A 25,520-nucleotide genomic window follows, 5' to 3' on the forward strand; every position below is an offset into this window, starting at 1 on the left:
ATGGAGATCTGGCTTCTCCATGTCTGCCTAATCAGAAAAGAATCTGGAAGCTTGTCTGAGACCAAACTGAGCTTTGCCTCCCCAGGCACCCCGTGAAACTGAGCCTCAGCATTCATGCTGTGAGCGGGAGCAGGAGGCTCTGCTGGGAAAGAGCCCAGAGGAGGGGCTGCCTGAGTGGGAGTATGAGCTTCAGAAGGACATTCCAGGCAGAGAGAACAGCTCCGGCCAAGGCCCGGAGACAAAATCAGCTAGTTGTGTTCCAGGAACCGTGGCTGGCTTCGGGGGGAAACAGGGTTGGGGTGTGTGGATAAGGCAGACCAGAGCCACATCCTGTTGGGCTTCACAAAGCAAGGGCGACTCACAGAAGGACAAAGTGTTTCTGAGAGAAGTTTATTCCATTTATTTACCTAGGTCGTTGATGACTGTAACAGAACTTTCTGGACTACAACTGGAAGGAGATCAAGGAGAAAGGAAGGAGTTCCTGGCTACTTCTCATCCTCCACCTCCTCCCTGCTGTTTTCAATGTGCTTGTGAACCGTGTAGCCCAGAAGGGCACCGATCTTGGCCATGACAGCACTGCCACCACCAGCAGCCCCTGAAAAGCAAACATAGCCAGGTCACTTGGGGCCCAAGCACCAGGCCTGGGAATCCAAATGTCTGGAAACCATTGGTCAAGTCCAACCTCTTCATTTGCAGATAGAGAAGCAGAGACCCTGAGAGGGGACAGGACTTCTGCAAAGTGAATCCTATTCCCCCCAACAACTTGCCATCTCAAATCAGAGATGTTTCAGAGATGAAAAAGACAGAAACAACACCTTATTCTCTCCATGTGTGCAGTGAACACTCCATGTTATTAATAATGCGAATAACAGCCATCTTTGTGGAGACCTCCCTGTGGGCACCAGAGGGTTCGAAACTAAGATATTTATTTCATCCTCGTCACGACTCTGTGATGTGCGAGAGGATAATCATATAGCACAGGACTGTGCCTAGCCTTGCCCGCACCCGTCACCTCCCACTGCTGGGGTGTAGCCCGAGCTGGATCACCCCCTCTGTCCCCTCAGAGGAGCTCTGATCTTTTGGGCTTTGACATCCAGAAGTGAGAGAAGATGGAGGGTTCAGAAAGGCAGAGGGGCAGTTTGTCTCCAGGATTTTGGAGGCCTCAGAGAAAGAGAGAATGGGAGAGAGAGAGAGATGAGTGCATATTTTTAAGGGTAATTCTGAGCTCTGTATCTGTCCCCTTTGTGGTGCTCAAGAAATACAAGTCAGGGCCAGGGTTGCTATGAGACTGAACTGGGTTACTTCACCACGTTTCCTTGCCCCTCTGGTCATCCTGGGATTGAGCAGATTCATAAACGGTTAAATTAAGGATGGTTATCCCTGCTAACAGAAGAGGAAACTGAGGCTTATCGTAATTTGGCCAAAGCATCAGTGAGGCATTGGCCTTACAGGCCAAAAGCAAGGAATCAGACTGAATGGGTTTGAATCCTGGCTCTGGTGCTAACTAGCTAACTAGGAGAATGAGTAAATTACGTCATCCCCCGGTGCCTCGGTTTCCCCACTGCATGATGGGGATTGTAAGAACACCCACCTCATAGAGCCGAGTTAGCCTATGAAAAGTGCTCAGAACAGTAAAGAGGGGCACCTGACCCTGGTATGCGTCTGCCCCCAACCCCCAGGGCTCGGCCCTGCAACTCACCCACGCTCTGCAGTGTGGCCACCAACCCCCCGGCCGGCACGGCGCCCCCGTTCGCCACCGCCGACCAGCTCATCAGCGAGGCGGCCACTGAGTTGGCGGCAATGCCAGCGCTGGTGAAGCCCAGCACGGGCAACGCCACCGGCAACGCCGCAGCCATGAGCCCTGGAGGAAGAGGAGAGGGTGAGGGAGCGCCTGAGCAGGGGCTCGCCCCACCTTCCCGAGCTTTCCACCCTGCAGACTCACCTCCTCCAACCGCCATGTAGGTCAGCGTGCCCCAGAAGCTGGAGTCGCCATCTGATTTCTCCGAGTCTCTCTTGCCTGTTGGGAGAGAGGAAAAAGCGGGGTGGGAGCAGGGCCCATTCTCAGTGCCTGATGCTCAGGCATCCCCACCCCCATTTCGGAGCACCTTGTTTAAGTTAAGAGGCTTTTCTCAGGGTGCCGTGCCTGGCACGTAACTGGCACTGGATACATGTCGGTACAATGGAGGAATCTGACAGAGCTGGGATTCAACTCTGGGACTCTGGCTACAGCGACCCTGCCACGTCCATTGTAGTAGCTCCCTCCGTTCAGAGGCAAGCCTGGGTCTCTAAGCCAGGGATCCTGAAACACTCCTCGTCTTTATCCCGCCAATACTCCCAGGCCCCAGGCTCCTCACCTGCCACCCCGCCGCAGGCGAAGAGTAGCAGGTAGCACAGAAAGAGCGATACCCCCTTCTGCCACATGGTGGCGCCGCGAGCAGGCTTCGTCACTAATCCTGGGGATGGAAGAGGGGGAAGAGACGGTTCTCAGCCCTTTTCGAGTCACCCACGGGGTTGTTTTCGCTAACGGTCCCAGGATGAGTCCATAAAAAGCAGCGAGGTGCTCTGTATTCCTCGGGGCAGAAACGGCGGCGATGGTCCTGGTTCACCTTGGCAGTGGCGAGAATTCAGCAAGAGGATGCTGCTCTGTTGGTGCGGTGCTGGGCACACGGGGCGCGCTCCTTGGATGTCTGCTGGTATCATTACTGTGGTCTCTGTTCTTGGCTTTGGCTGTGTGACCTTGGGCAGGATACTAGGGCCTTTTTGGTACTCATTTTAAGATGAGGGTATTATAGATCCTGTCTCAGGGTGGCTGTGAGTTTCGGAGCTGTTCACCACTATATCCCTAGTATTTAGAACAGTGCCTGTCACATAGAATTTTCTAAAAAATGCTTGTTGATAAACTTTCTCTTACAATGCACTAAATTATCTATAGGCACCAAACATTGGCCTCACATCAACTTCATTTTTCAGAAACAAAGCATAGAGGGGTAAAGGAGCTTGCCTAAGGTCACACAGCAAATTGTGCTGCCTAGATACACACTCAAGACTGTTGGAATTCAAAACCCATTCTCTTTCCAGGACACCACAAAATAGGTAAGTACATATGTCCCCAAACTCACCTCTAATGTGATCTTTGTCAGCTCAATGCATTTTTCTTGAATTGAAAACAAAAAACAACTTCCCATTTATCAAGCATCTACTCAGCACTTTATGGCACAAGGTCATTTATACCCATAACAACCCCAAGAAGTAGGTACCATTGTTCTCAGCCATGTGTTGTAGATAAGAAAACTGAAGCTCAGAGAGGTTAACTAATATTTCCCAAACCACCCAGCCAGGATGTGGCAGAGTCGGGATTTAAACCCACAACTGATTGATGCCCCAACCCCCACTTTTAACAGCCACTCCAGGTCACTTTATCTATTAGTCACATTAGATCTACAATAAAGGGGTTTCAGAAATCCTCCAGTCCTTTGGGCAAATAAGGTAGCCTGATCTCCATTTTACAGAAGAGAAACCAAAGCCCAAAGAGGTGAAATGACAGGGTTAAAGCCACAGATGGCGACACAGCACCTGTAAGTCTCATGCCTCTCGGGTTTGGCACCCAACCCACTAAAAGCCTCAAACCACCCCAGACCAGTATTAGTCCAGGGCACTAAAAGGGACTCAGGGGTATTGTCTCCCTGAGGAGTGGGCATCTCGGCTTTGGGGTATAAGACTCAGGCAGCCAGCCCGGCAGCTTGACACCCATACCTCAGCTTCTGGCTTTACCTTGGAAGAGACCAAGAGGATGAATCGTCCTTCCCAGAGCAGATAGATAACAGCTCTCAGCCTGAAGGCTGGAGTTTTATACTCACATTACGATTGCCGCCGCCCCTTCCCCAGGCAGCCAATCCCTATCTGACTTTCCATTTCTTTTACCCTGCCGCAGTTTCGTTTCTCCTTTCCCCCAGCTCCGCTCAAGACCGCACCTGTGCGCTGCCTACTGGCTGAAACATGTAACCCAAGCCGGGGACTTCCGGAGCAGCCGAGGGTATTCAAAGCAGGTCACGCTAGAGTGGGATTCTGTTTCTGCGAATTTAGGCCTAGAATCTGGATGAGGGACTGATTTTCTTTTGTGGCAGCTGCCATGGGTCTTATGCTTACCAGCTCGTGATTTTTTATAAATATAAAAATCGAGGATCACCCTGTCACCTGCCCATCCATCCCATCCCCATAATCAACTTGCCATAGATCCCTGCAGATCAAGATGCTCTCGCTGTCACTTTGGCCTGAGGCCCATGACAGAAATTATATTCACCTGGCTCTGGATATTCTCTGTCTTTCTGAAATCCCAACATTACTATTTATATTAGGGATCCCAGTTCCATGGCAGCGTTTCTTTTCTTTTTAAATTAAGATATCATTGATATACAATCTTATGAAGGTTTCACATGAGCAACATTGTGGTTTCAACATTCACCCATATTATCAAGTCCCCCCACCCCACCCCATTCATGGTAGCATTTCTTATCCTTAATCCCAGCCTACCAAAAGAAGACACCACTGAGCTACTCAGAGTAGCTGGTGTCTCCTCTATCACTGAACTATTTATTACCTTAGTGAAGAGTGTCCCTTGGGCCATCCTACAGAACATAGATAGGAGCTGAGTTCTTGGATCTTACATTCCCATCTCCCTGAACTCCTTGGATTCTTTTTAATTACTCTCCCATGGAAGTTCTAGCATCTTGACCTTATTTATTGTAGGTCCTCATCCTGATTCATGGAACCATCCTTGTTTCTGTGTATTAAGGAAAACATCCTTAATAGTTTTATTAAGACCATATTTCATTTTTTTGTAGAGGAGTCTCAAACAATTGATTAAAAATATTAGTGTTACTTTCTGGACATTGGATATTTGTGGTATCTGTCATTTTATAAAGGTGTAATTTTTTTGTGTGTGTGTGATTTCTCATTCTAAATATTTACTGTCATAGCTAAATTCATATTCATAATTTTGCTCTTTTTTTAAAAATTGAAGTATAGTTGACATACAATATTACATTAGTTTCAGGTGTAGTGATTTGACGTTTATATATATCACAAAACGATCATCATGGTAAGTTTGGTTACCATCTGCAACTATGCAAAGTTATTACAGTATCATTGACTATATCTCCTATGCTGTACTTGACATCCCTGTGACTTACTAATTTTATAACTGGAAGTTTGTACCTCTTAATCCCCTTCACCTAGTTCTTCCATCCCCCTTCCCCCTCAGCAATGAACGGTTTGTTCTCTGTATTTATGGGTTTGTTTCAGTTTTCTTTTGTTTATTGTTTTTTAGATTCCACATAATAGTGAAATCATATGGTATTTGTCTTTCTCTGTCTGAATTACTTCATTTTGCATAATACCCTCTAGGTCTAGCCATGTTGTTACAAATGGCAAGATTTCATTCTTTTTTATGGCTATTATTTTCTGGCTGAGTATATTATGTATATATATGCCAAATCTTCTCTATCTATTCATCTATTGATGGACACTTGGGTTTTTACTCTTTTAAATAATGCTGCAGTGAACATAGGGGGTGCATATATCTTTTTGAATCAGTGTTTTTATTTTCTTCAAATAAATACCCAAAAGTGAAATTGCTAGCTTGTTTCGTAGTTCTATTTTTAATTTTCCGAGGAATCTCCATACTGTTTTCCACAGTGACTGTGCCACTTGACATTCCCACCAACAGCATCAGGGTTCTCTTTTCTCCATATCTTTATCACACTTATTATTTCTTGTCTTTTTGCTAATAGCCATTCTGACAGGTGTAAGGTGATAATTTCATTATGGTTTTGATTTGCATTTCCCTGATGAGCACTGAGGTTGAACATCTTTGCATATGTGTGTTGACCATCGGTATGTCTTCTTTGGAAAAATGTCCATTCAAATCCTCTGCCCATTTTTAAATTGGGTTGTTTGTTTTTTTTGGTGTTCAGTTGTATGAGTTCTTTATATGTTTTGGATATTAACCCTTATCAGATATATCATTTGTGAATATCTTTTCTCATTCAGGAGGTTGCATTTTCATTTTGTTGATGGTTTCCTTTGCTGTGCAAAAACTTTTTAGTTTGTTGTAGCTCCAGTTGTTTATTGTTTCTTTTGTTGTCCTTGCCTGAGGAGACAGATCCAAGAAAATGTTGCTAAGACCCATGTTCAAGAGTTTACTGCCCATGTTTTATTTTAGGAATTTTATGGTTTCAGGTCTTACATTTAGAACTTAAATCCATTCTGAGTTTATTTTTGTATGTGATGTAAGAAAGTTATCCAGTTTTATTCTTTTGCATGTAGTTATAGTCAGACTGTATTTCAATTATTTATTGCTGAATAACAAACCATCCACAACTTAAAGGCTTAAAACAGTAGCAATTTATTATTTCTCACAATCTTTTAATCTGGGTTAGGCTTAGTTGGGTATTCATATGCTTCACGTGGTGTTTGCAGGAGGGGAAATGTCCATGATGTCCTTTGCATTTACATAAATGGCACCTCTGCGGGATGGATGGAACACCTGGGGGCTGGTTAGGCACCTCTCTTTTTCATTACGGTGTCTCCACATGGCTAGCTTGTATTTCCTCACAGCATGAAGGTCTCCTTGTGGTTGGATTTTTAACATGGTGGCTGGCATCCAAGAGGGAGAAAATGGAAGCTGCCAGTCTTCTTAAGGCTAAGTCTGGAGCTGGAACAATGTCACTTCTACTATATTCTGTTGGTTAAGGCAAGTCACAAGGCCAGTCCAGATGCAAGGGGCTGGGGGAACATAGACTCCATCACTTGATGTGAAGAGTGGCAGGTCCACAGAGGGAGGGAGGAATTGATTGTGACCATCTTTGGAAACACTCTGCCGGAGATCAGCCCCAGGCACCCTTGTGAGCACGTTGAAGCCTGAGTTACTGGAGAGTGGTCCATGGTGATGTATTCCCTATTAGTCAGTCTCAATTCTGCCATGGTTACCCCCTTGCTGCAATGTCTAAAACCCCCAAGACTGCTCCCACATATGTTAGCCAAGTCTTTCAATTCTTTTGATGTGTAGCTTATTTTTCACAGGTCAGGACTTAAATTTTTCCACTCAGGATTTGCTGGGAACTGACTCTGGTTATCTGCGGATGTGATGGGAGGGGGTCTGCAGGAGAACAAATGTCATCTTAGGGGGCATCTGCTTCATGTGAGATCATTGCATAGTCTCAAGGAAAGGGGAAACTGTTCTTTCTTGGAAAGAGGGCAAGGGCTGCTTCTGCCATCCAGGAGACTCAAGAGACTTTATGAGATTATGATTCCTAGGTTTGTCTACTCTAGCCACCCTATCCCAGGTCTCAGGGTCCTATTCTTTCCCTATCAGGGCCTTGACTCTGACATAGCATATCTCCTGTAGCTGTGCATTTAGAGTCCTTTGCAATTCTGTCACTTATGATCTGCCAGACCCTGGATATGGTTTTCTGCCAGTCTTTCCTAAATTCAAGCTTTGATAATTGTGATGCCAACTGAAGGCCAAGGTTATTATCACGCCACTTACTACCAGCAGGGAGATACCCATTGCCTTCATATAGGTGAGAAACCCAACCACAACATTGTACTCCAAAGGTCTGTTTTCTAGGACCTCTGCTGAAACTAAATGTCACCTATGTTTCTTAGAAAACAGTCTGAATCAAAGATTGCATGGTAATGCTCCTGGGGATAGCAATCCCCAAAGTGAGGAGAAAAGAAAAGTAAAATAGAGAAGGAAGGACAGATATCCAAGCTAGTACACTACTTGGCTAGTCAGAGCCCCACAAAAACCAAAGCCATTTTCTCAGCTACACGGGACCTCTTCAAAGAGTCACGTGGAGCTGCTGTCTTGGAATAGTCCTGAGCAAGGAAGAAGAGTATTTCCCACTCACTACTATACAAGAAAGGGAATTCTGGGAAACATAGTACTAGCTCTAAATTGACATAATACACAGCCCACCACACCATGTAAGAAATTAAGATGGCTTGGACCAGAGTGAGGAATTTATCTGTCAGCAATTTTTCACTGTCAGGTCTCATGGTCACCAATCGGATCTTAACAGTTTCACTTGGGAGTTGTGTTAATTTGTTCCACTGGGCTGTTGTTGGGTGAGCCAGAGCCTTCAGAAGTCCAATTGGATCAGACATGTGTGTCAAAGCTTCTGCGGTTCCAACTATCGCAGGCTGAGCTGAGTTCATGCCGAAGACTAGCACCTGCCTCCTGATGTTGCTGAGGCAGTTAGTAATGTTTAGAGATGGGGCAGGGGTATTGACTGCTGGGAGGCATTGAATCTGAGTCTGGTACAGTTAAAGACTTTGGTCTTTACTCAGAATGAGATGGGAAGCTATTTGAGCAGAGGAGTGACATGTCTGACAAGTTTTAACAGGTTCACTCTGGCTTCCCCAGGAGCGCAGGGACTGAAGCAAGAGCACCGGTTAGGAGTGAATTGCAATAATATAGGTGTATCAGTCAGGGTTCTATCAGAGAAGCAGACCCAGTCGGAGTGATATAGAATAAAGGCTTTATGATTGTATTTGACTGTATACAATTCCAGGTGGTTAAACAGTTTATGTTAGTATTGCTTGTGCACCTCATGTTGTGCTGGAAGTCAGCAAGGCTGTTCTGAAGGATCGGTGTTCTAAAAGATGGACATGAAGTGGTGGAGGGCAAGGTCAAACTGGAGCCCACGAAGATGAACTGGAACCCACAAGGACAAACTAGATCTCCCGTTGGTCTCTCCTTACCCACCAGCCTCCAATTTTGATGATAACTGCCAGGAGAAGCTGATGCCCTTTATCAACACTCACCTAGCCCAGCAGTTGGAGAAGCTGAATGGTAGAGTCCATGGGGTGCCAGAGGAGCTCTGGGCCAGCTACTGCCTTAACACCAGCAAGGAGAGCCAGCACACCATGAGCTGCAGCCGCATCTAACCCTCTCCTAGCCTTCCAAGCATAAGCATGGCTATGGCTTCACTTCTGTCTTCCAAATCCTTCTTAAATCTCTCTCTGTGGCTAATTCTCACTCACCACTATACAAGAAAGGGAATTCTGGGAAACATAGTTCCAGCTCTAAGTTGACATAATACAAAGCCCACCTCACCACGGAAGAAATTAAGATGGCTTGAGCCAGAATATTGGCAACAGGGGTGTGAGAAATGCTTGGATTCTGGCAGTATCTTGAATATCCCTCACTATCTGTATCTATTTGGTTTCTGAGCTTGGATGGTAAATTCTGATGCAAGGATAGCATTTTCCCATTGAGTTTGATGAGGGAGAAGCAAACAGGCCACTCACATATGCAGAGCCTACAACAAGGTATAGATGGAGGCCCACCTACCACATGTCTATTCTAAACCAAGACAAAAACCTATTATTTAAAATATATTCCATCTCCCTATCTTAACAAACATTACTTCATAATGACAAAATGAAAAATATGTGTAAACTTATAGTTTTGTTTTTGTTTTTGCTATCATTAATGTATAATTACATGAGCAATATTATGGTTACTAGACTCCCCCCATTATCAAGTCCCCACCACATACCCCATTACAGTCACTGTCCATCAGCGTAGTAAGATGCTATAGAATCATTACTTGTCTTCTTTGTGTTATACTGCCTTCCCCATGTGTGGATAAAATGAGAGTTCCTGTGGCCAGGATTCTCACCTGGCCCTGGTTGACTAGCTCACTGCACACCTGTGGGCAATACATGGCTGTTGACTCTATATAAAGAGCTCTGCCCAGTGCTCTGGGCGGGACAAGGTGGCAGGGCTACAAGGCTGCAGGAGAGCAGAGCAGAGGCTGGAGTGGTGGCAGTGCCAAGGACAGAGGCCCAGAGGACGGCTGTGCAGGTAGAGAGGCCCAGAGGATGGCTAGGCAGACAGAGGGGCCCCAGAGGCAGAGACCAGCTTCCTGCATGCAGACTTGCTCTCAGTGAATGGAATTCTAGTGACTGACCTGCCACCTGGAAATAAAGTTGGGTATAACCCTTTCACCCGAAGAATGTTTTGCTGTCAATTTCTTTGGTCACATTGAATCCATAGCGAACTTGCCCGGTGCTGAAACCCATTGGCAAGACACCACATCGCCCCCCATACATTATGTGTGCTAATCGTAATGCCCCCCTTTTCCCCTTATCCCTCCCTTCCCTCCCATTCTCCCCAGTCCCTTTCCCTTTGGTAACTGTTAGTCCATTCTTGGGTTCTGTGAGTCTGCTGCTGTTTTGTTCCTTCAGCTTTTTCTTTGTTCTTATTTTATTTTATTTTTTTATTTTTTTATCATTAATCTACAATTGCATGAAGAACATTATGTTTACTACGGTCCCCCCTTCACTAAGTCCTCCCCACAAACCCCATTACAGTCACTGTCCATCAGCTTAGTAAGATCTTGTAGAATCACTACTTGTCTTCTCTGTGTTGCACAGCCCTCCCCATTCCTTCCCCCCACATTATACATGCTAATTGTAATACCCCCTTTCTTCTTTGCCACCCTTATCCCTCCCTTCCCTCCCATTCTCCCCAGTCCCTTTCCCTTTGGTAACTGTTAGTCCATACTTGGGTTCTGTGATTCTGCTGCTGTTTTGTTCCTTCAGTTTTTCTTTGTTATTATACTCCACAGATGAGTGAAATCTTTTGATACTTGTCTTTCTCTGCTTGGCTTATTTCACTGAGCATAATACCCTCTAACTCCATCCATGTTGTTGCAAATGGTAGGATTTATTTTCTTCTTATGGCTGAATAGTATTCCATTGTGTATATATACCACCTCTTCTTTATCCATTCATCTACTGATGGACACTTAGGTTGCTTCCATTTCTTGGTTACTGTAAATAGTGCTGCAATAAACATAGGGGTGCATCTGTCTTTCTCAAACTGGATGACTGCATTCTTAGGGTAAATTCCTAGGGAATTCCTGGGTTGAATGGTATTTCTATTTTTAGTTTTCTGAGGAACCTTCATACTGCTTTCCACAATGGTTGAACTAATCTACATTCCCACCAGCAGTGTAGGAGGGTTCCCCTTTTTCCGCATCCTTGCCAACATTTGTTGTTGTTTGTCTTTTGGATGGTAGCCATCCTAACTGGTGTGAGGTGATATCTCATTGTGATTTTAATTTGCATTTCTCTGATGATTAGCAACGTGCAGCATCTTTTCATGTGCCTGTTGGCCATCTGAATTTCTTCTTTGGGCAAGTGTCTGTTCAGATCCTCTGCCTATTTTTTAATTGGATTATTTGCTTTTAGTTTGTTGAGGTGCATGAGCTCTTTATATATATTGGATGACAACCCCTTATCAGATATGTCATTTATGAATATATTCTCCCATACTGTAGGATGTCTTTTTTTGTTCTACTGATGGTGTCCTTTGCTGTACAGAAGATTTTTAGCTTGATATAGTCCCACTTGTTCATTTTTGCTTTTGTTTCCCTTGCCTGGGGAGATATGTTCATGAAGAAGTTGCTCATGTTTATGTCCAAGAGATTTTTGCCTATGTTTTTTTCTAAGAGTTTTATGATTTCATGACTACATTCAGGTCTTTGATCCATTTTGAGTTTAGTTTTGTCTATGGGGCTAGACAATAATCCAGTTTCATTCTCTTACATGTAGCTTTCCAGTTTTGCCAACACCAGCTGTTGAAGAGGCTTTCATTTCCTCATTGTATATCCATGGCTCCTTTATCATATATTAATTGACCATATGTGCTTGGGTTTATATCTGGTCTGTCTAGTCTGTTCCATTGGTCTGTGGGTCTGTTCTTGTGCCGGTACCAAATTGTCTTGATTACTCTGGCTTTGAGTAGAGCATGAAGTCAGGGAGTGTAATTCCCCCCACTTTATTCTTCCTTCTCAGGATTGCTTTGGCTATTTGGGGTCTATTGTGGTTCCATATGAATTTTAGAATGATTTGCTTTAGTTCATTGAAGAATGCTGTTGGTATTTTGATAGGGATTGCATTGAATCTGTAGATTGCTTTAGGCAGGATGGCCATTTCAACAATATTAATTCTTCCTATCCATGAGCATGGGATGTGTTTCCATTTATTGATATCTTCTTTAATTTCTTTCATGAGTGTCTTGTAGTTTTCAGGGTATAGGTCTTTCACTTCCTTGGTTAGGTTTATTCCTAGGTATTTTATTCTTTTTGAAGCAATTGTGAATGGACTTGTTTTCCTGATTTCTCTTTCTGCTGGTTCATTGTTAGTGTATAGGAATGCAACAGATTTCTGTGTACTAATTTTGTATCCTGCAACTTTGCTGAATTCACATATTAGATCTAATAGTTTTGGAGTGGATTCTTCAGGGATTTTTATGTACAATACCATGTCATCTGGAAACATGGTTTAACTTCTTCCTTGCTGAACTGGATGCCTTTTATTTCTTTGTGTCATCTGATTGCCATGGTGAGAACCTCCAGAACTATGTTGAATAAAAGTTGAGAGAGTGGGCATCCTCGTCTTGTTCCCGATCTTAAAGGAAAGGCTTTCTGCTTCTCGCTGTTAAGTATGATGTTGTTTGTGGGTTTGTCATATATGGCCTTTATTATGTTGAGGTACTTGTCCTCTTTACCCATTTTGTTGAGAGTTTTCCTTATAAATGGGTGTTGAATTTTGTTGAAAGCTTTTTTAGCATCTATGGAGATAAGCATGTGTGTTTTGTTCTTCTTTTTGTTGATGTGGTGGCTGATGTTGATGGATTTTCTAATGTTGTACCATCCTTGCATCCCTGGGATGAATCCCACTTGGTCATGATGGATGATCTTTTCAATGTATTTTTGAATTTGATTTGCTAATATTTTGTTGAGTATTTTTGCATCTATGTTCGTCAGGGATATTGGTCTGTAATTTTCTTTTTTTGTGGTGTCTTTGCCTGGTTTTGGTATTAGAATGAGTTTGGGAGTATCCCCTCCTCTTCTACTTTTTGGAAAACTTTAAGGAGTATGGGTATTAAGTCTTCATTAAATGACAAAATTCAGCGGTGAGACTATCTGGTCCAGAGGTTTTGTTCATAGGTAGTTTTTTGATTACCAATTCAATTTCCTTGCTGGCAATTGGTCTATTCAGATTTTCTGTTTCTTCCTGGGTCAACCTTGGAAGATTGCATTTTTCTAGACAGTTGTCCATTTCTTCTAGGTTATCCAGTTTATTAGCACATATTTTTCATAGTATTCTCTAATAATTCTTTGTATTTCTGTGTTGTCTGTAGTGATTTTTCCTTTCTCATTTCTGATTCTATTTATGTGTGTAGACTCTCTTTTTTTCTTGATAAGTCTGGCTAGAGGTTTATCTGTTTATTTTCTCAAAGAAGAAGCTCCTGCTTTCATTAATTCTTTCTATTGTTTTATTCCTCTTGCTTTTATTTATTTATGCTCTAATATTTATTCATATCCCTCCTTCTGACTTTGGGCCTCATTTGTTCTTCCTTTTCTAGTTTCATTAATTGTAAGTTTAGACTGTTCATTTGGGATTGTTCTTCTTTCCTGAGGTAGGCCTGTATTGCAATATATTTCCCTCTTAGCATGGCCTTTGCTGCATCCCACAGATTTTTGTGGTGTTGAATTATTGTTGTCATTTGTCTCCATATATTGATTTGATCTGTTTTTATTTGGTGTTATTTGGTCATTGATCCATTGATTATTTAGGAGCATGTTATTAAGCTTCCATGTGTTTGTGGGCTTTTTCATTTTCTTTGTGTAATTTATTTCTAGTTTCATACCTTTGTGATCTGAGAAGCTGGTTGGTACAATTTCAATCATTCTGAATTTACTGAGGTTCGTCTTGTGGCCTAGTGTATGATTTATTCTTGAAAATGTTTCATGTGCACTTGAGAAGAATGTGTGTCCTGTTGCTTTTGGATGGAGTGTTCTGTAGATGAACATTAGGTCCATCTGTTCTAATACATTGTTCAGTGCCTCTGTCTCTTTACTTATTTTCTGTCTGGTTGATCTGTCCTTTGGAGTGAGTGGTGTGTTGAATTCTCCTAAAATGAATGCATTGCACTCTATTTCACCCTTTAATTCTGTTAGTATTTGTTTTACATATGTAGGTGATCCTGTGTTGGGTGCATAGATGTTTATAATAGTTATATCCTCTTGTTGGACTGACCCCTTAATCATTATGTAATGTCCTTCTTTGTCTCTTGTTACTTTCTTTGTTTTGAAGTCTATTTTGTCTGATACAAGTACTGCAATTCCTGCTTTTTTCTTCCTATTAGTTGCATGAAATATCTTTTTCCATCCTTCACTTTTAGTCTGTGTATGTCTTTGGGTTTGAAGTGAGTCTCTTGTAGGCAGCATATAGATGGGTCTTGTTTTTTTCTCCATTCAGTGACTCTATGTCTTTTGATTGGTGTCTTCAGACCATTTACATTTAGGGTGATTATCGATAGATATGTACTTATTGACATTGCAGGCTTGAGATTCGTGGTTACCAAAGGTTCAAGGGTAATTCCTTACTATCTAACAGTCTAATTTACCTCACTTCATATGCTACTACAAACACAACCTAAAAGTTCTTTGTTTTCCCTCCTTTTTTCTTCCTCTTCCATTCTTTATATGTTAGTTATCATATTCTGTATTCTTTGTCTATCCTGTGATTGACTTTGGGGATAGTTGATTTGATTTTGCATCTGCTTAGTAATTAATTGTTCTACTTTGCTGTGGTTTTATTTCCCCTGGTGACATCTGTTTAGCCTTAGGAATACTTCCATCTATAGCAGTCCCTCCAAAATGCACTGTAGAGGTGGTTTGTGGGAGGTAAATTCTCTCAGCTTTTGCTTATCTGAAAATTGTTCAATTCCTCCTTCAAATTTAAATGATAACTTTGCCATTGCTTCATTGCATTAAATATATCATGCCACTCCCTTCTGTCCTTTAAGGTTTCTATTGAGAAATCTGATGATAGCCTGATGGATTTTCCTTTGTATGTGATATTTTTTCTCTCTCTAGCTGCTTTAAAAAGTCTGTCTTTATCCTTGATCTTTGCCATTTTAATAATTATATGTCTTGATGTTGTCTTCCTTGGGTCCCTTGTGTTGGGAGATCTGTGCACCTCCATGGCTTGAGAGACTGTCTCCTTCCCCAAATTGGGGAAGTTTTCAGCAATTACCTCCTCAGTAACACTTTCTTTCCCTTTTTCACTCTCTTCTTCTGGTATTCCTATAATGTGAATATTGTTCAGTTTGGATTGGTCACACAGTTCTCTCAATATTCTTTCATTCTTAGAGATCCTTTTTTCTCTCTGTGCCTCAGCTTCTTTGTATTCCTCTTCTCTAATTTTTATTCATTTACCGTCTCTTCTTCTACATCTAATCTGCTTTTAAATCCCTCCACTATATGTTTCATTTCAGATATGGAATTTCTTAATGATTGAATCTCCATCTTAAATTCGTCCCTGAGTTCTTGAATATTTTTCTGTACCTCCATGAGCATGTTTATGATTTATATTTTAAACTCTCTTTCAGGAAGATTGGTGAGTTCAGTTTCATTTGGCCCTTTTTCTTGGGTTTTGAGATTTTGTGAGATTTTGGTCTGAACCATGTTCCTTTGATGTTTCATAATTCTATGTGGTGCCCTCTAGTGCCCAGCAGCTCCAGTCTCTGGAGCTGCTCAGCCCCTAGAGTGAGGTTGGGGGTTGTAGGGGAGTGGCACTGATTCCTGCGGGGAGGAAAGAGCTCTTTCCTGATTCCCAGCTGCAGTGCCTGTCTCCAGTATCAGAGCCAGTGGGCCTGGCACACAGGTGTAAGCCCCTTTGCTTTGCGTCTCTAGCTGTTGTAGGCGGGGCCTCCCTCTGGCTGGCTTGATGCCAGTGCAGTGACTGCTGGTTTGTGAGCAGGTGCTGACAGGCCAGGAGGAAGGCACAGCAGGCTGCATGTCACAGTGGGGGGGGTCTCAGAGCTGAGTAGGCAGCCAGGGGGTCGGAGCACCTGAAACTCCTCAAAGTTCCCAACCTGCTGGGGGGAGTGCACCCAGACAACCTTGTCCACCTATCCCTTCTCCTGTGTAGCAAGCTCTGTGCAAACCCCACCACTTCACAGCCCTCTCACTGCTAGGAAGCCTCTCAGATCGCCCACCTTTCCTTTGTCCCAGAGTGACTGGATGTGGATCCCCATTCTGCACAAATGGCCGGAATCTCAGTTTCTCAAGCACTCTGCCTGTCCCAGCTCCCCAACCCCACCAACCTCCACAGCACCACACAATGTAGGTTTGTGTTCCAAAGCAGACCTCCAGGGATGGGTGTTCAGCAGTTCTAGGCTTCCACCCGCTCCCCACTCCATTTCTCTTCCTCCTGCCCATTGAGCTAGGGTGGGGGAAGGGCTGGGGTCCCGCTGGATCAAGGCTTTTGTACATTACCCTGTTTTGTGAGGTCTGGTCTGTTCGTGAGGTCAGTATCCAGTCTGGTGCAGCCTTCTTTCCTGTTGCTGTTTTAGGACTAGTTGCATTAACTAGTGTGAAATAGGGCTAGTGTGAAATATTAACTATATTTTCACACTATATGTGGTTTTGGGAGGAATTCTCTGTCTCACCTCTCACGCCGCCATCTTGAATCCACCAGCTCAGACCTACAGTTTTTATATGACTGAAAATCTATTAAAAAAGGACTCAATTTCATTATAGTAGATATGTGGGTGTTCTATTGATAGACTGGAAATGTTTGGGTGAGGAATAAGGAAAATATGTACATAATTAATACATTATTATATGTGTGTTCCATATAAGAAAGGAAAAAAAAAAAAAGGCCTCACAGCAAGGCCATGTTACTGAACATAAATGATCCCACAGAATATGTCTCAGACAAGGTTACTCTGAGATCATGATAAAATGAGATGAAATAAGGCCACTTTATATTTTATCTTACAACAGACAACAACAAGGTCATTGTGCCACTCACAAACTATTAAATATTATCCCCACTTCTCTAAAACAAGTGATTGCTACTTCTTACCAATAACTACTCTGCCATGGTAGCATGAAAGCAGCCTTAGACAATACATAAATGAGTGAGTGTGTATGTGTTCCAATAAAACTTTATTTATAAAAGTGAATTGTTAATAAACCCATTTTACCTTTGTGCTAGTCTCCTTCCCTGATATGTAGCTAGGATTTATGTGTTGAGATTCCCCATCATGAATTGCCCTTGCTTTCTTACATCCATTCTAGAGCAATCCCTCACTTTCTTAGACCTTCCTCCAAATCACTCTGCAGTAGTCCAGATCCTGTAATAGGTTATTTTGCTAACACCCTCTGAGACATCCCATGATTCCCAATGGTGTGCAGTCTCTCTCACTGCAGCAAGCAATAAATCCAACTTCTTTAACTGTAGGTGTGTTTCTGGCAGTCTTTGGCACAACTGACACATCTACAGTGTATTTTTCTTGTTTTTATTTGAGCAAAATCACTGACATATTTTATACTAAAAAATTTCAAATAATTTCTATTCTCTTCACAGCACTGGTAAACTATAGCCGTGGGCCAAATTAGGCCTGCTGCCCATTTTTATAAATAAAGTTTATTGGAACACAAACACACTTACTCATTTATGTACTGTCTAAGGCTCCTTCCCTGCCATCATGGCAGAGTAGTTATGACAGAGACGATAATGACTTGCAATGCCTAAAATATTTCATGTTTGTCCCTTTAAAGAAAGTTTGCCAACCTCTGATCTAAAGGATTAAAATGTAATTTTTTTCAAAATACACAAATTTTGAATCCATTTTCATCAAAAAATTAAATAAAAATAAATATGAAAATAAAGATTACTACTTTATCACATATCTTAAAATTCAAAAATCACTCCAAAATATTTAAACCAGCTGCTAGAAATAAAAAAAATCAAGCTATGCATGTTAATATAACATTTAAAATCAAAATTTTAAATTGATATCTTTTACTTTTGAAAATTTTATCATCTTATTTTTTTAAAGTAAAACTTTCTTCCATTTTAGTGTTCAATATCCACCTAATGCCAATAGAAGAAATTGGTATGATGCTTTGCCTGCAACATCTAGATCTGTACATACCCAGATGAGTAATAAGATTTGTTTAACTGGAAAACACCCTCAGTTGCCATGTGCAAACTGTTGTGAAGACCAGTGTAATTTATGAGTAGTTCTGGTGTAGAACTGAAACTGGAAGGGAAGCAAGAAAATGGACACTGGATGGTACCGGAAAATGATAGTTTGCTGTGCAAGTATTTATTACATGCTATCACAGAGGAAAGATTTGGCAAGCCAATTATTTGTTATTTGGCTTGCTGTAGCTCTTCCATCTCTCATTCTTCCCCAGACTCTGAAGCAGTGTCTGTCTCTGACAGTGATACAACCTGTAAGCCTCTATAGCTCAATGCAGTTGACTTTTGTTTTGAGGACATAGGGCAAGAGATTTTTAGACGCTTTATTTGGGGCCTGAATGGTGCTAGTCCTAAAGTGGGTGTTTATGGTTACAGACTGTGTTTTGCCCATGCTGAGCTTCAGATCCTGAGTGACAGAGACCCTCATGTGTTCTTTATTTGACTTGTGCTTATGATATGCAGGGTCTTCTAAAACACAGGACCTATGTCTAAGGATGGTAGTAGTAGTAAGGGCTCAGATATTGAAGGATATTTCAAAATTTTTATTTGTATCTCTTTGGTTTCTGAATTTGCGTAACAAGAGTTTAACTAGAACCAAGCAACAGCATTTACTGACAGACCAGATGTGATATATGAGAGAAGCACAGGAGTCAAGGATGACACCAAGAGTTTTGACCCGAACAATGGAAAAATGGAACTGTCATTAACTGAAAGAGGGAGGACTGCGGAAGGAGTGGACATTTTAAATGCCAAGTTTGAGATGTTATCAGACATCCAAATAGAGATGTCAAGCTCAGGGGGAAGCCAGACTGAAGACACATTTCAAGGTCATTAGTGGGAGAAAAGCCAAGAACTAAATGAGATCAGGTAGGATGAGTGGAGAAAGAGAAGAGTTCCAAGGACTTTTTCCTGCCAGTTGTACCCCACATGAATCATCCTCAACCATGCAGACTGTGGAGCAGCTCACTAGAAGAAACCTGAGCACCTGGATGGATGTGGAGTGCAGCCATCAGCTGACCTAGGACGTTAGTCCTTAGACCATTATTGTCTTACTCAGTCTGGGCTGCTGCAATGGAATATCATAGGCTGGGGGACTTAGAAGCAACATAAATTTATTCCTCACAGTTCTGTAAGCTGGGAAGTCCAGATAAAGGTACCCATAGATTTGGTGTCTGGTGAGAACCAGCTTCCTGGTTCCTGTCTTCCCACTGTGTTGTAACATGGTGGAGGAGGCAAGGGAGCCCTCCAGAGCCTCTTTTGTATAATTACACTTATTCCATTCCTGAGGGCTCAGCCCTCATGACCTAATCACCTCTCAATGCTCCTAACTTCAAACACTATCACGCTGGGGATTAGGTTTCAACATACAAATTTGGGGAGGACATAAATATTCAGTGCATTGCAATTATATGAGAGACAAATTAACTTCTATCTTGTTTAATCCACTGAATAATTGTCCATTGTTTTTGTTACAGCAGCACCGCCTTACCCTAGGTGGCAAACCACGTGGAGGTCCCCACACCCAACATAGTCCAGGAGCAGTAGACAGGAATGAGTGACTTCATGCTTGAGGGTGGCACGGGGAGTGGTGGAACATTTTCTCCAGTGGCAGAAATGAGCAGAGCAGTTGTGGCACATATTGCTGGCAGACATGAAGAGGCCTTGTAGTGTAAGATGAGGACACAGCAGAAGCCACAAGGACAGGTGACCCGATACCAATGGAACAAGGTGTCAGTATGGACAGATGTCAAGGATGAGACACTCTAGCCTCCCTCCCCAAAGTCTAGATCATCCTTAACCTGCTTCATTCCACTTGTGTTTGTGGTTCACAAACCTCCCAGTACTTACATGCAGCCCTTGGCGAATGTGTGGGGAGACACCCTAGATCATCTGTTGCTACTGTGCATGACCAACTTCCAACTTGTGCACACTGGATCCCATCCCCACTCACCTACTTGAAGACTTTGATCCTGTAAACTTCCCTTTCTCCTACATCATCAACTTCCCCCTTAACTGTAATAGCCTCCATTTGAAAGAAAAGGGCAAACCTTCCCTTGGCCCTCACTGCCCCCCTCAACTATTATCCTATTTTTGTTCTCCAATTCCTTTAAATGCTTCTTCTCACTGACTCCACTTCCTGACCCCCCCATTTTCTCCCTTTGTCCTTTTTTCCCTCCCCCACTCTGTCTTTAACTTATCCCCTCAGGCTTTCCTGTCAACTACATGAAACCACTTTTCAGGGTCACAAAACACATCTGTCCTGCCAAAGCTCTTAGCAGCCTTTCAAACAATTGATCCCTTCTTTCTTGAAGTCCTTTTTCCCTCTAGGCTTCTGAAACTCAGAATTCTCCTACCTCACTAACTGAACCTTCTCAGCGTCATTTTCTGGATTGCCACTCCCTCCCTCCTCCAGCCTTTTGTCTGTCCCCAACCACCTAATGTATGGAGCTCTGGGCCCACGTTTGGAATTCTTCTCTTTATTCACTGTCTTCTCAGGTGATCTCATGGCTTTTAAAACCATCTACATGTTCATGACTTCCAAATTATGCTTCCAGCCCTCACTGCTTCTCTGTACGCCAGGTTTGTATCTTTAACTGTCTACTCATTTCACAGTCACCTCAAAATTATCATGGCCAAAACAGAAGCCTTCTTTTCCCCTTCCAAATCTGTACCTCCACCACTCTTTCCATGTCACTGTTCACCCAGTTGCTCAAGCCAAAAACATGGGATACATGTCCTTCTTTCCTCTGTGTTACTTACACTGGTGTCCAATTCCTCAGCTGGCCATTGAAGTTTGAGTCTTAAAACTCACCCCATCTTCATGGCCTTGCAATTGTCATTGATTTCTTAAATAAGACACCAAAAGTACAGCAACAAAAGAAAAAAAAAGTAAATCAGGCCTCACTAAAAAACTTTTTTGAATATCAAAAGACACTCTCAAAAAAGTGAGAAGACAACCCATAATGGTATAAAATATTTGCAAATCATATATGTGATAAGGTATTAATATACAAAATACATAAAGAACTCCTATAACAAAAACAAGCAATCTAATTAAAAAATGAGCAAAAGATATTTTGAGGCCACAGCACCAGGCGGCCGCGGCCGCGGCCCAGCAGCAGCAGCAGTGCGGCGGCGGCGGCACCGCAAAGCCTGCGGTCTCGGGCAAGCAGGGCAATGTGCTGCCGCTGTGGGGCAACGAGAAAACTATGAACCTCAACCCCATGATCCTGACCAATATCCTGTCATCGCCTTACTTCAAAGTGCAGCTCTACGAGCTCAAGACCTACCACGAGGTAGTGGACGAGATCTACTTTAAGGATTGACTCAGTCTTGCAGCGAGGCTCGGAGCAGCCCAGGGTCGCAGGTAGAGGTCACACATGTTGAACCATGGGAGAAAGGAAGCAGGAAAACAGCAGGCCAAACAGGGATGTGCGGAGGGGTTCGAGGTGTTGGAACAGGAGGAATTGTTTCTACAGCTTTTTGCTTGCTATACAAATTATTTACTCTGAAGTTAACTCGCAAGCAAGTGATGGGTCTCATAACACACACAGACTCTCCATATATTAGAGCCCTTGGATTTATGTATATAAGGTACACACAGCCCCCTACAGATCTGTGGGATTGGTTTGAATCCTTCCTTGATGATGAAGAGGACCTAGATGTGAAAGCTGGTGGAGGCTGTGTAATGACCATTGGAGAAATGCTCCGGTCTTTTCTCACAAAACTGGAGTGGTTTTCTACCCTGTTCCCAAGAATTCCTGTTCCAGTTCAGAAGAATATTGATCAGCAGATTAAAACCCGGCCTAGAAAAATCAAGAAAGATGGGAAGGAAGGTGCTGAGGAAATAGACAGACATGTTGAACGTAGACGTTCAAGGTCTCCCAGGAGATCACTGAGTCCACGAAGGTCCCCAAGAAGATCAAGAAGTAGAAGCCATCATCGGGAGGGCCATGGGTCTTCTAGTTTTGACCGAGAATTAGAAAGAGAGAAAGAACGCCAGCGACTAGAGCGTGAAGCCAAAGAAAGGGAGAAAGAAAGGCGAAGATCTCGAAGTATTGATCGGGGCTTGGAACGGAGGCGTAGCAGGAGTAGAGAAAGGCGTAGAAGTCGTAGTCGAAGTCGTGATAGGAAGGGAGATAGAAGGGACAGGGATCGGGAAAGAGAGAAAGAAAATGAAAGAGGTAGAAGACGAGACCGAGACTATGACAAGGAAAGAGGTAATGACCGAGAAAAGGAGAGAGAACGGTCTAAGGAACGGCGAAGTAGGGGTGAGGTAGAAGACAAGAAACATAAAGAAGACAAAGATGATAAGCGGCACAGAGATGACAAAAAAGATTCCAAGAAAGAGAAAAGGCACAGCAGAAGTAGAAGCAGAGAAAGGAAGCACAGAAGCAGAAGCAGAAGCAGAAATGCAGGGAAAAGAAGTAGAAGTAGGAGCAAAGAAAAACCAAGTAAACATAAAAATGACAGTAAAGAAAAACCAAACAAGCGAAGTCGAAGTGGCAGTCAAGGAAGAACTGACAGTGTTGAGAAAGCAAGAAAACGGGAACACAGCCCCAGCAAAGAAAAATCTAGAAAGCGTAGCAGAAGCAAAGACCGTTCCCACAAACGAGATCACAGTGATAGTAAGGACCAGTCTGACAAACATGATCGCCGAAGGAGCCCAAGTATAGAACCAGAGAGCCAAGAAAAACAGCATAAAAACAAAGATGAGACTCCATGAAAGTTTTTTTGTAAAAGTGGATCACATTGAATCCTATAAATGTTTGATTAAATCTGCTTTTTTCCCCCTTCCTGAGTTGAGATTGTGCAGTAGCTAATGCACTCTTCAAGCTCCCTGTAGGCTGCATTTTCATTTCCTCTTCTGTGTAGGGAAGTGCCTTTGTAATCCCATTTATTGCGTTGATGTTTTCACCCAGTTGTTGAGTTTGATACATGATGCACAGATTGTTCTTGCATTTTTATTGTTTGTTTTTGAGATGTACAGTCTGTACATATGTCCTGAAAATGTTTTAATTCCTTTGGCATGGTTGCCATGTTGGTTAAATTTGTATAAGGCAATAAACTGCCACTAATTCTATTTTTGTTTTGTAGGTGTGGGATTATGGTTTGTGTACTGAAGTTAGCATGGCTGTGCTTTTCGTAATAGAATGCTAAAGACTTTGAGAATGGATCTTAGATGTCTATTATAGGAGAATTACGTGCTTTCAATGTACATGAAGGCAGCAGTTGTAGGATTAACATTCTTGTCTACTGTATATTATCTTAGAAGGCTCTTGTTAATACGTTATACTTCATATTCTCCACAGTTAACTTTAGAGAGAATTTATGAGAAGTTAGTTTCTGATGCAGAGGTTTAAATTAGGCTGTGATTTTATCAAAAGTCCTTTTAGCATTCTACCTCAAAGGGACACTGTTAGTATGCCTAAAATTTGCTCACCCAGTTGTTTTTTATTTGAAAAAAATACATGACGTACAACCTTTTTTTCTTGGATTTCTCAGATTTTAAAGTACTATGTTAAAGGAAAAATTAATGTCTAAAGCCTAACATTCTTGCAGCACCCCTGTACTAACATGATATTGGGAGAGGGTGGGGCAGGTAGTAGAAAAACAGATTTAAGCCTCAAGCTTCCAAAGCATTTTTATAAATGGAAAATACTTAAATTATGAAAAACAGCTTGGTATAGTGTCCTTTTTTTAAAATTCAGAACTTTTTTTTATTGATAATGAAGATTGCTGTTTGAGTTTTAAAAGTTAATCTAGAACAGAAGTATTAAAAGTAATGCTATGCTGCATTATTTGAGATTGTCAGCAAATTATTTGATAGATTGTTCTTATGACTTGTATTCTGATTACAGAGAACGATCATGAGTGTGGAATAAATACTGGATTAAATCCTCTATGCTGGGTGTTGGCCTTATCCCCCTTTTGTCAACATTCAAAAAAAATATTTTTGTGAAAGTTGATAAAATGTTAGTAACTGAGTAACTTGGTGTTGAGGGGTGCCTCAGTGCCCAGATGACAAGTGAATTTTAAACATGTAAACTAGAATGGACTTGATGATAGTCAGTGGTCCTTACTGGGTTTCTTAGTCATGGCAGCTCATTGTCAGTGGGTGTACTGAGTCCCTAGCTGATTCTTTGGATTGGGTGATTAGTTTCATATCACAGGTGCTTATTGAGGTACTTTACATTTAATTTACAGATTAGAATTCATTTGAAATTTGCACTTGGAAAGACGGAAGTTATCCAGTTCTTTTTAGAACAGAGAAGTAGAGACCCAAAGTGATTTGTTCAATCAGTGCCAGGACTAAAAGTTGTGTTCCTGACAATGTATACTACCTGACATTTCTCTTCTTTCACTGTTTATATCACCCAACCTTTGGGCACTCAGAAGCCACCTTGTGAAAGTGTTAAATGAAGCAAATGAGTACATTTGGAAGAGTCCTATCATATGTGGGCTTGAATACCTACCTAACTTCAAAAAAAAACCTCATTAAATGAAAAAAAAAAAAAAAAGATATTTTGAATAGATATTTGATATCTATAAGAGGTATGTAAACAGATATTTCCCCAAAGAAGACTGACAAATGAATGATAAACACATGAAAAGATACCCATCATTAATCATTAGGGAAATGCAAATCAAAACCACATTGAAGATATCACTTCACTCCCACTAGGATGACTATTATAAAAGCAAATAGGAAATTAGTGTTGGCAAGAATGTGGAGAAACTGGAACTCTTATTCATTGCTACTAGGAATGTAAAATGGTGTGGCCAAGGTGGAAAACAGTTTGGAAGTTCCTCAAAAGGCTAAACCTAGAATTTCCATTTGATCTACTCCTAAACATATACCCAAAAGAATTGAAAGCAAGGACTCAAACAGGTATTTGAACACCAATGTTCATAGCAGTATTATTCACAATAGCCAAAACGTGGACACAAGCCAAATGTTATTAATACATGAGTGGGTAACAAAATGTGATGTAGGCATATAGTGAAATATTACTCAGCTATGAAAAGGAATGAAGTACTGAGACGTGTAGCATTATAGATGAACCTTGAAAATACTATGCCAAGTCAAATAAGCCAGACACAAATGCACAAGTATTGTGTGATTCTAGTTACATGAAATACCTAGAATAGGCGAAGTCATAGAGACAGAGTGTAGAATAAAGGTTATCAGGGGCTGGAGGAATGGGGAATTGGGCAATTATTGCTTAGTGAGTACGGAGTTTCTGTGTGAAATGATGAAAATGATCTGGATCTAGATATAGATGGATGGATAGAGATAGGGAATATATTTAATGCCACTGAACTGTACACCTAAAAATGGTTAACATGGCAAATTTCCTGTATTTTTTGTCACAATAAAAAATGAAAAAAAAATATCTGAAATCTGATCACCTTTCACCATTTGTACCTTTTTCTCC

The 25,520-nt window shown here is 42.0% G+C and overlaps 3 protein-coding genes across 4 annotated transcripts; 2 read left to right on the top strand and 1 right to left on the bottom strand.

Annotated features, from left to right (window-relative positions):
- Positions 1-376: 376 nt before the first annotated feature.
- Positions 377-3,920, bottom strand: IFI6 (interferon alpha inducible protein 6). Of its 2 annotated transcripts, none has more exons than XM_036914943.2 (5): positions 3,772-3,920; positions 2,355-2,453; positions 1,943-2,017; positions 1,700-1,861; positions 377-595 (listed from the first exon to the last, which is right to left on the bottom strand). In XM_036914943.2, the coding sequence occupies exons 2-5, from the start codon at positions 2,419-2,421 to the stop codon at positions 486-488; spliced, it is 414 nt and encodes a 137-aa protein (XP_036770838.1). In that variant the 5' UTR covers positions 2,422-2,453; positions 3,772-3,920; the 3' UTR covers positions 377-485. The 2 variants fall into 2 exon arrangements, with proteins under 2 accessions (XP_036770838.1, XP_036770839.1); XM_036914944.2 differs by having other exon boundaries at positions 3,754-3,848.
- LOC130683717 (pre-mRNA-splicing factor 38B-like) lies at positions 2,592-21,407 on the top strand. Its single transcript, XM_057501974.1, has 3 exons — positions 2,592-2,693; positions 3,954-4,033; positions 21,164-21,407. The coding sequence occupies exons 1-3, from the start codon at positions 2,592-2,594 to the stop codon at positions 21,405-21,407; spliced, it is 426 nt and encodes a 141-aa protein (XP_057357957.1).
- LOC130683325 (pre-mRNA-splicing factor 38B-like) lies at positions 21,396-23,984 on the top strand. Its single transcript, XM_057499891.1, has one exon. It carries the CDS (start codon positions 21,512-21,514, stop codon positions 22,805-22,807), a length of 1,296 nt encoding a protein of 431 aa, XP_057355874.1. The 5' UTR covers positions 21,396-21,511; the 3' UTR covers positions 22,808-23,984.
- Positions 23,985-25,520: the final 1,536 nt, after the last annotated feature.

Source organism: Manis pentadactyla, chromosome 4, assembly GCF_030020395.1.
Source record: "Manis pentadactyla isolate mManPen7 chromosome 4, mManPen7.hap1, whole genome shotgun sequence".
Lineage (NCBI taxonomy): Eukaryota > Metazoa > Chordata > Mammalia > Pholidota > Manidae > Manis > Manis pentadactyla.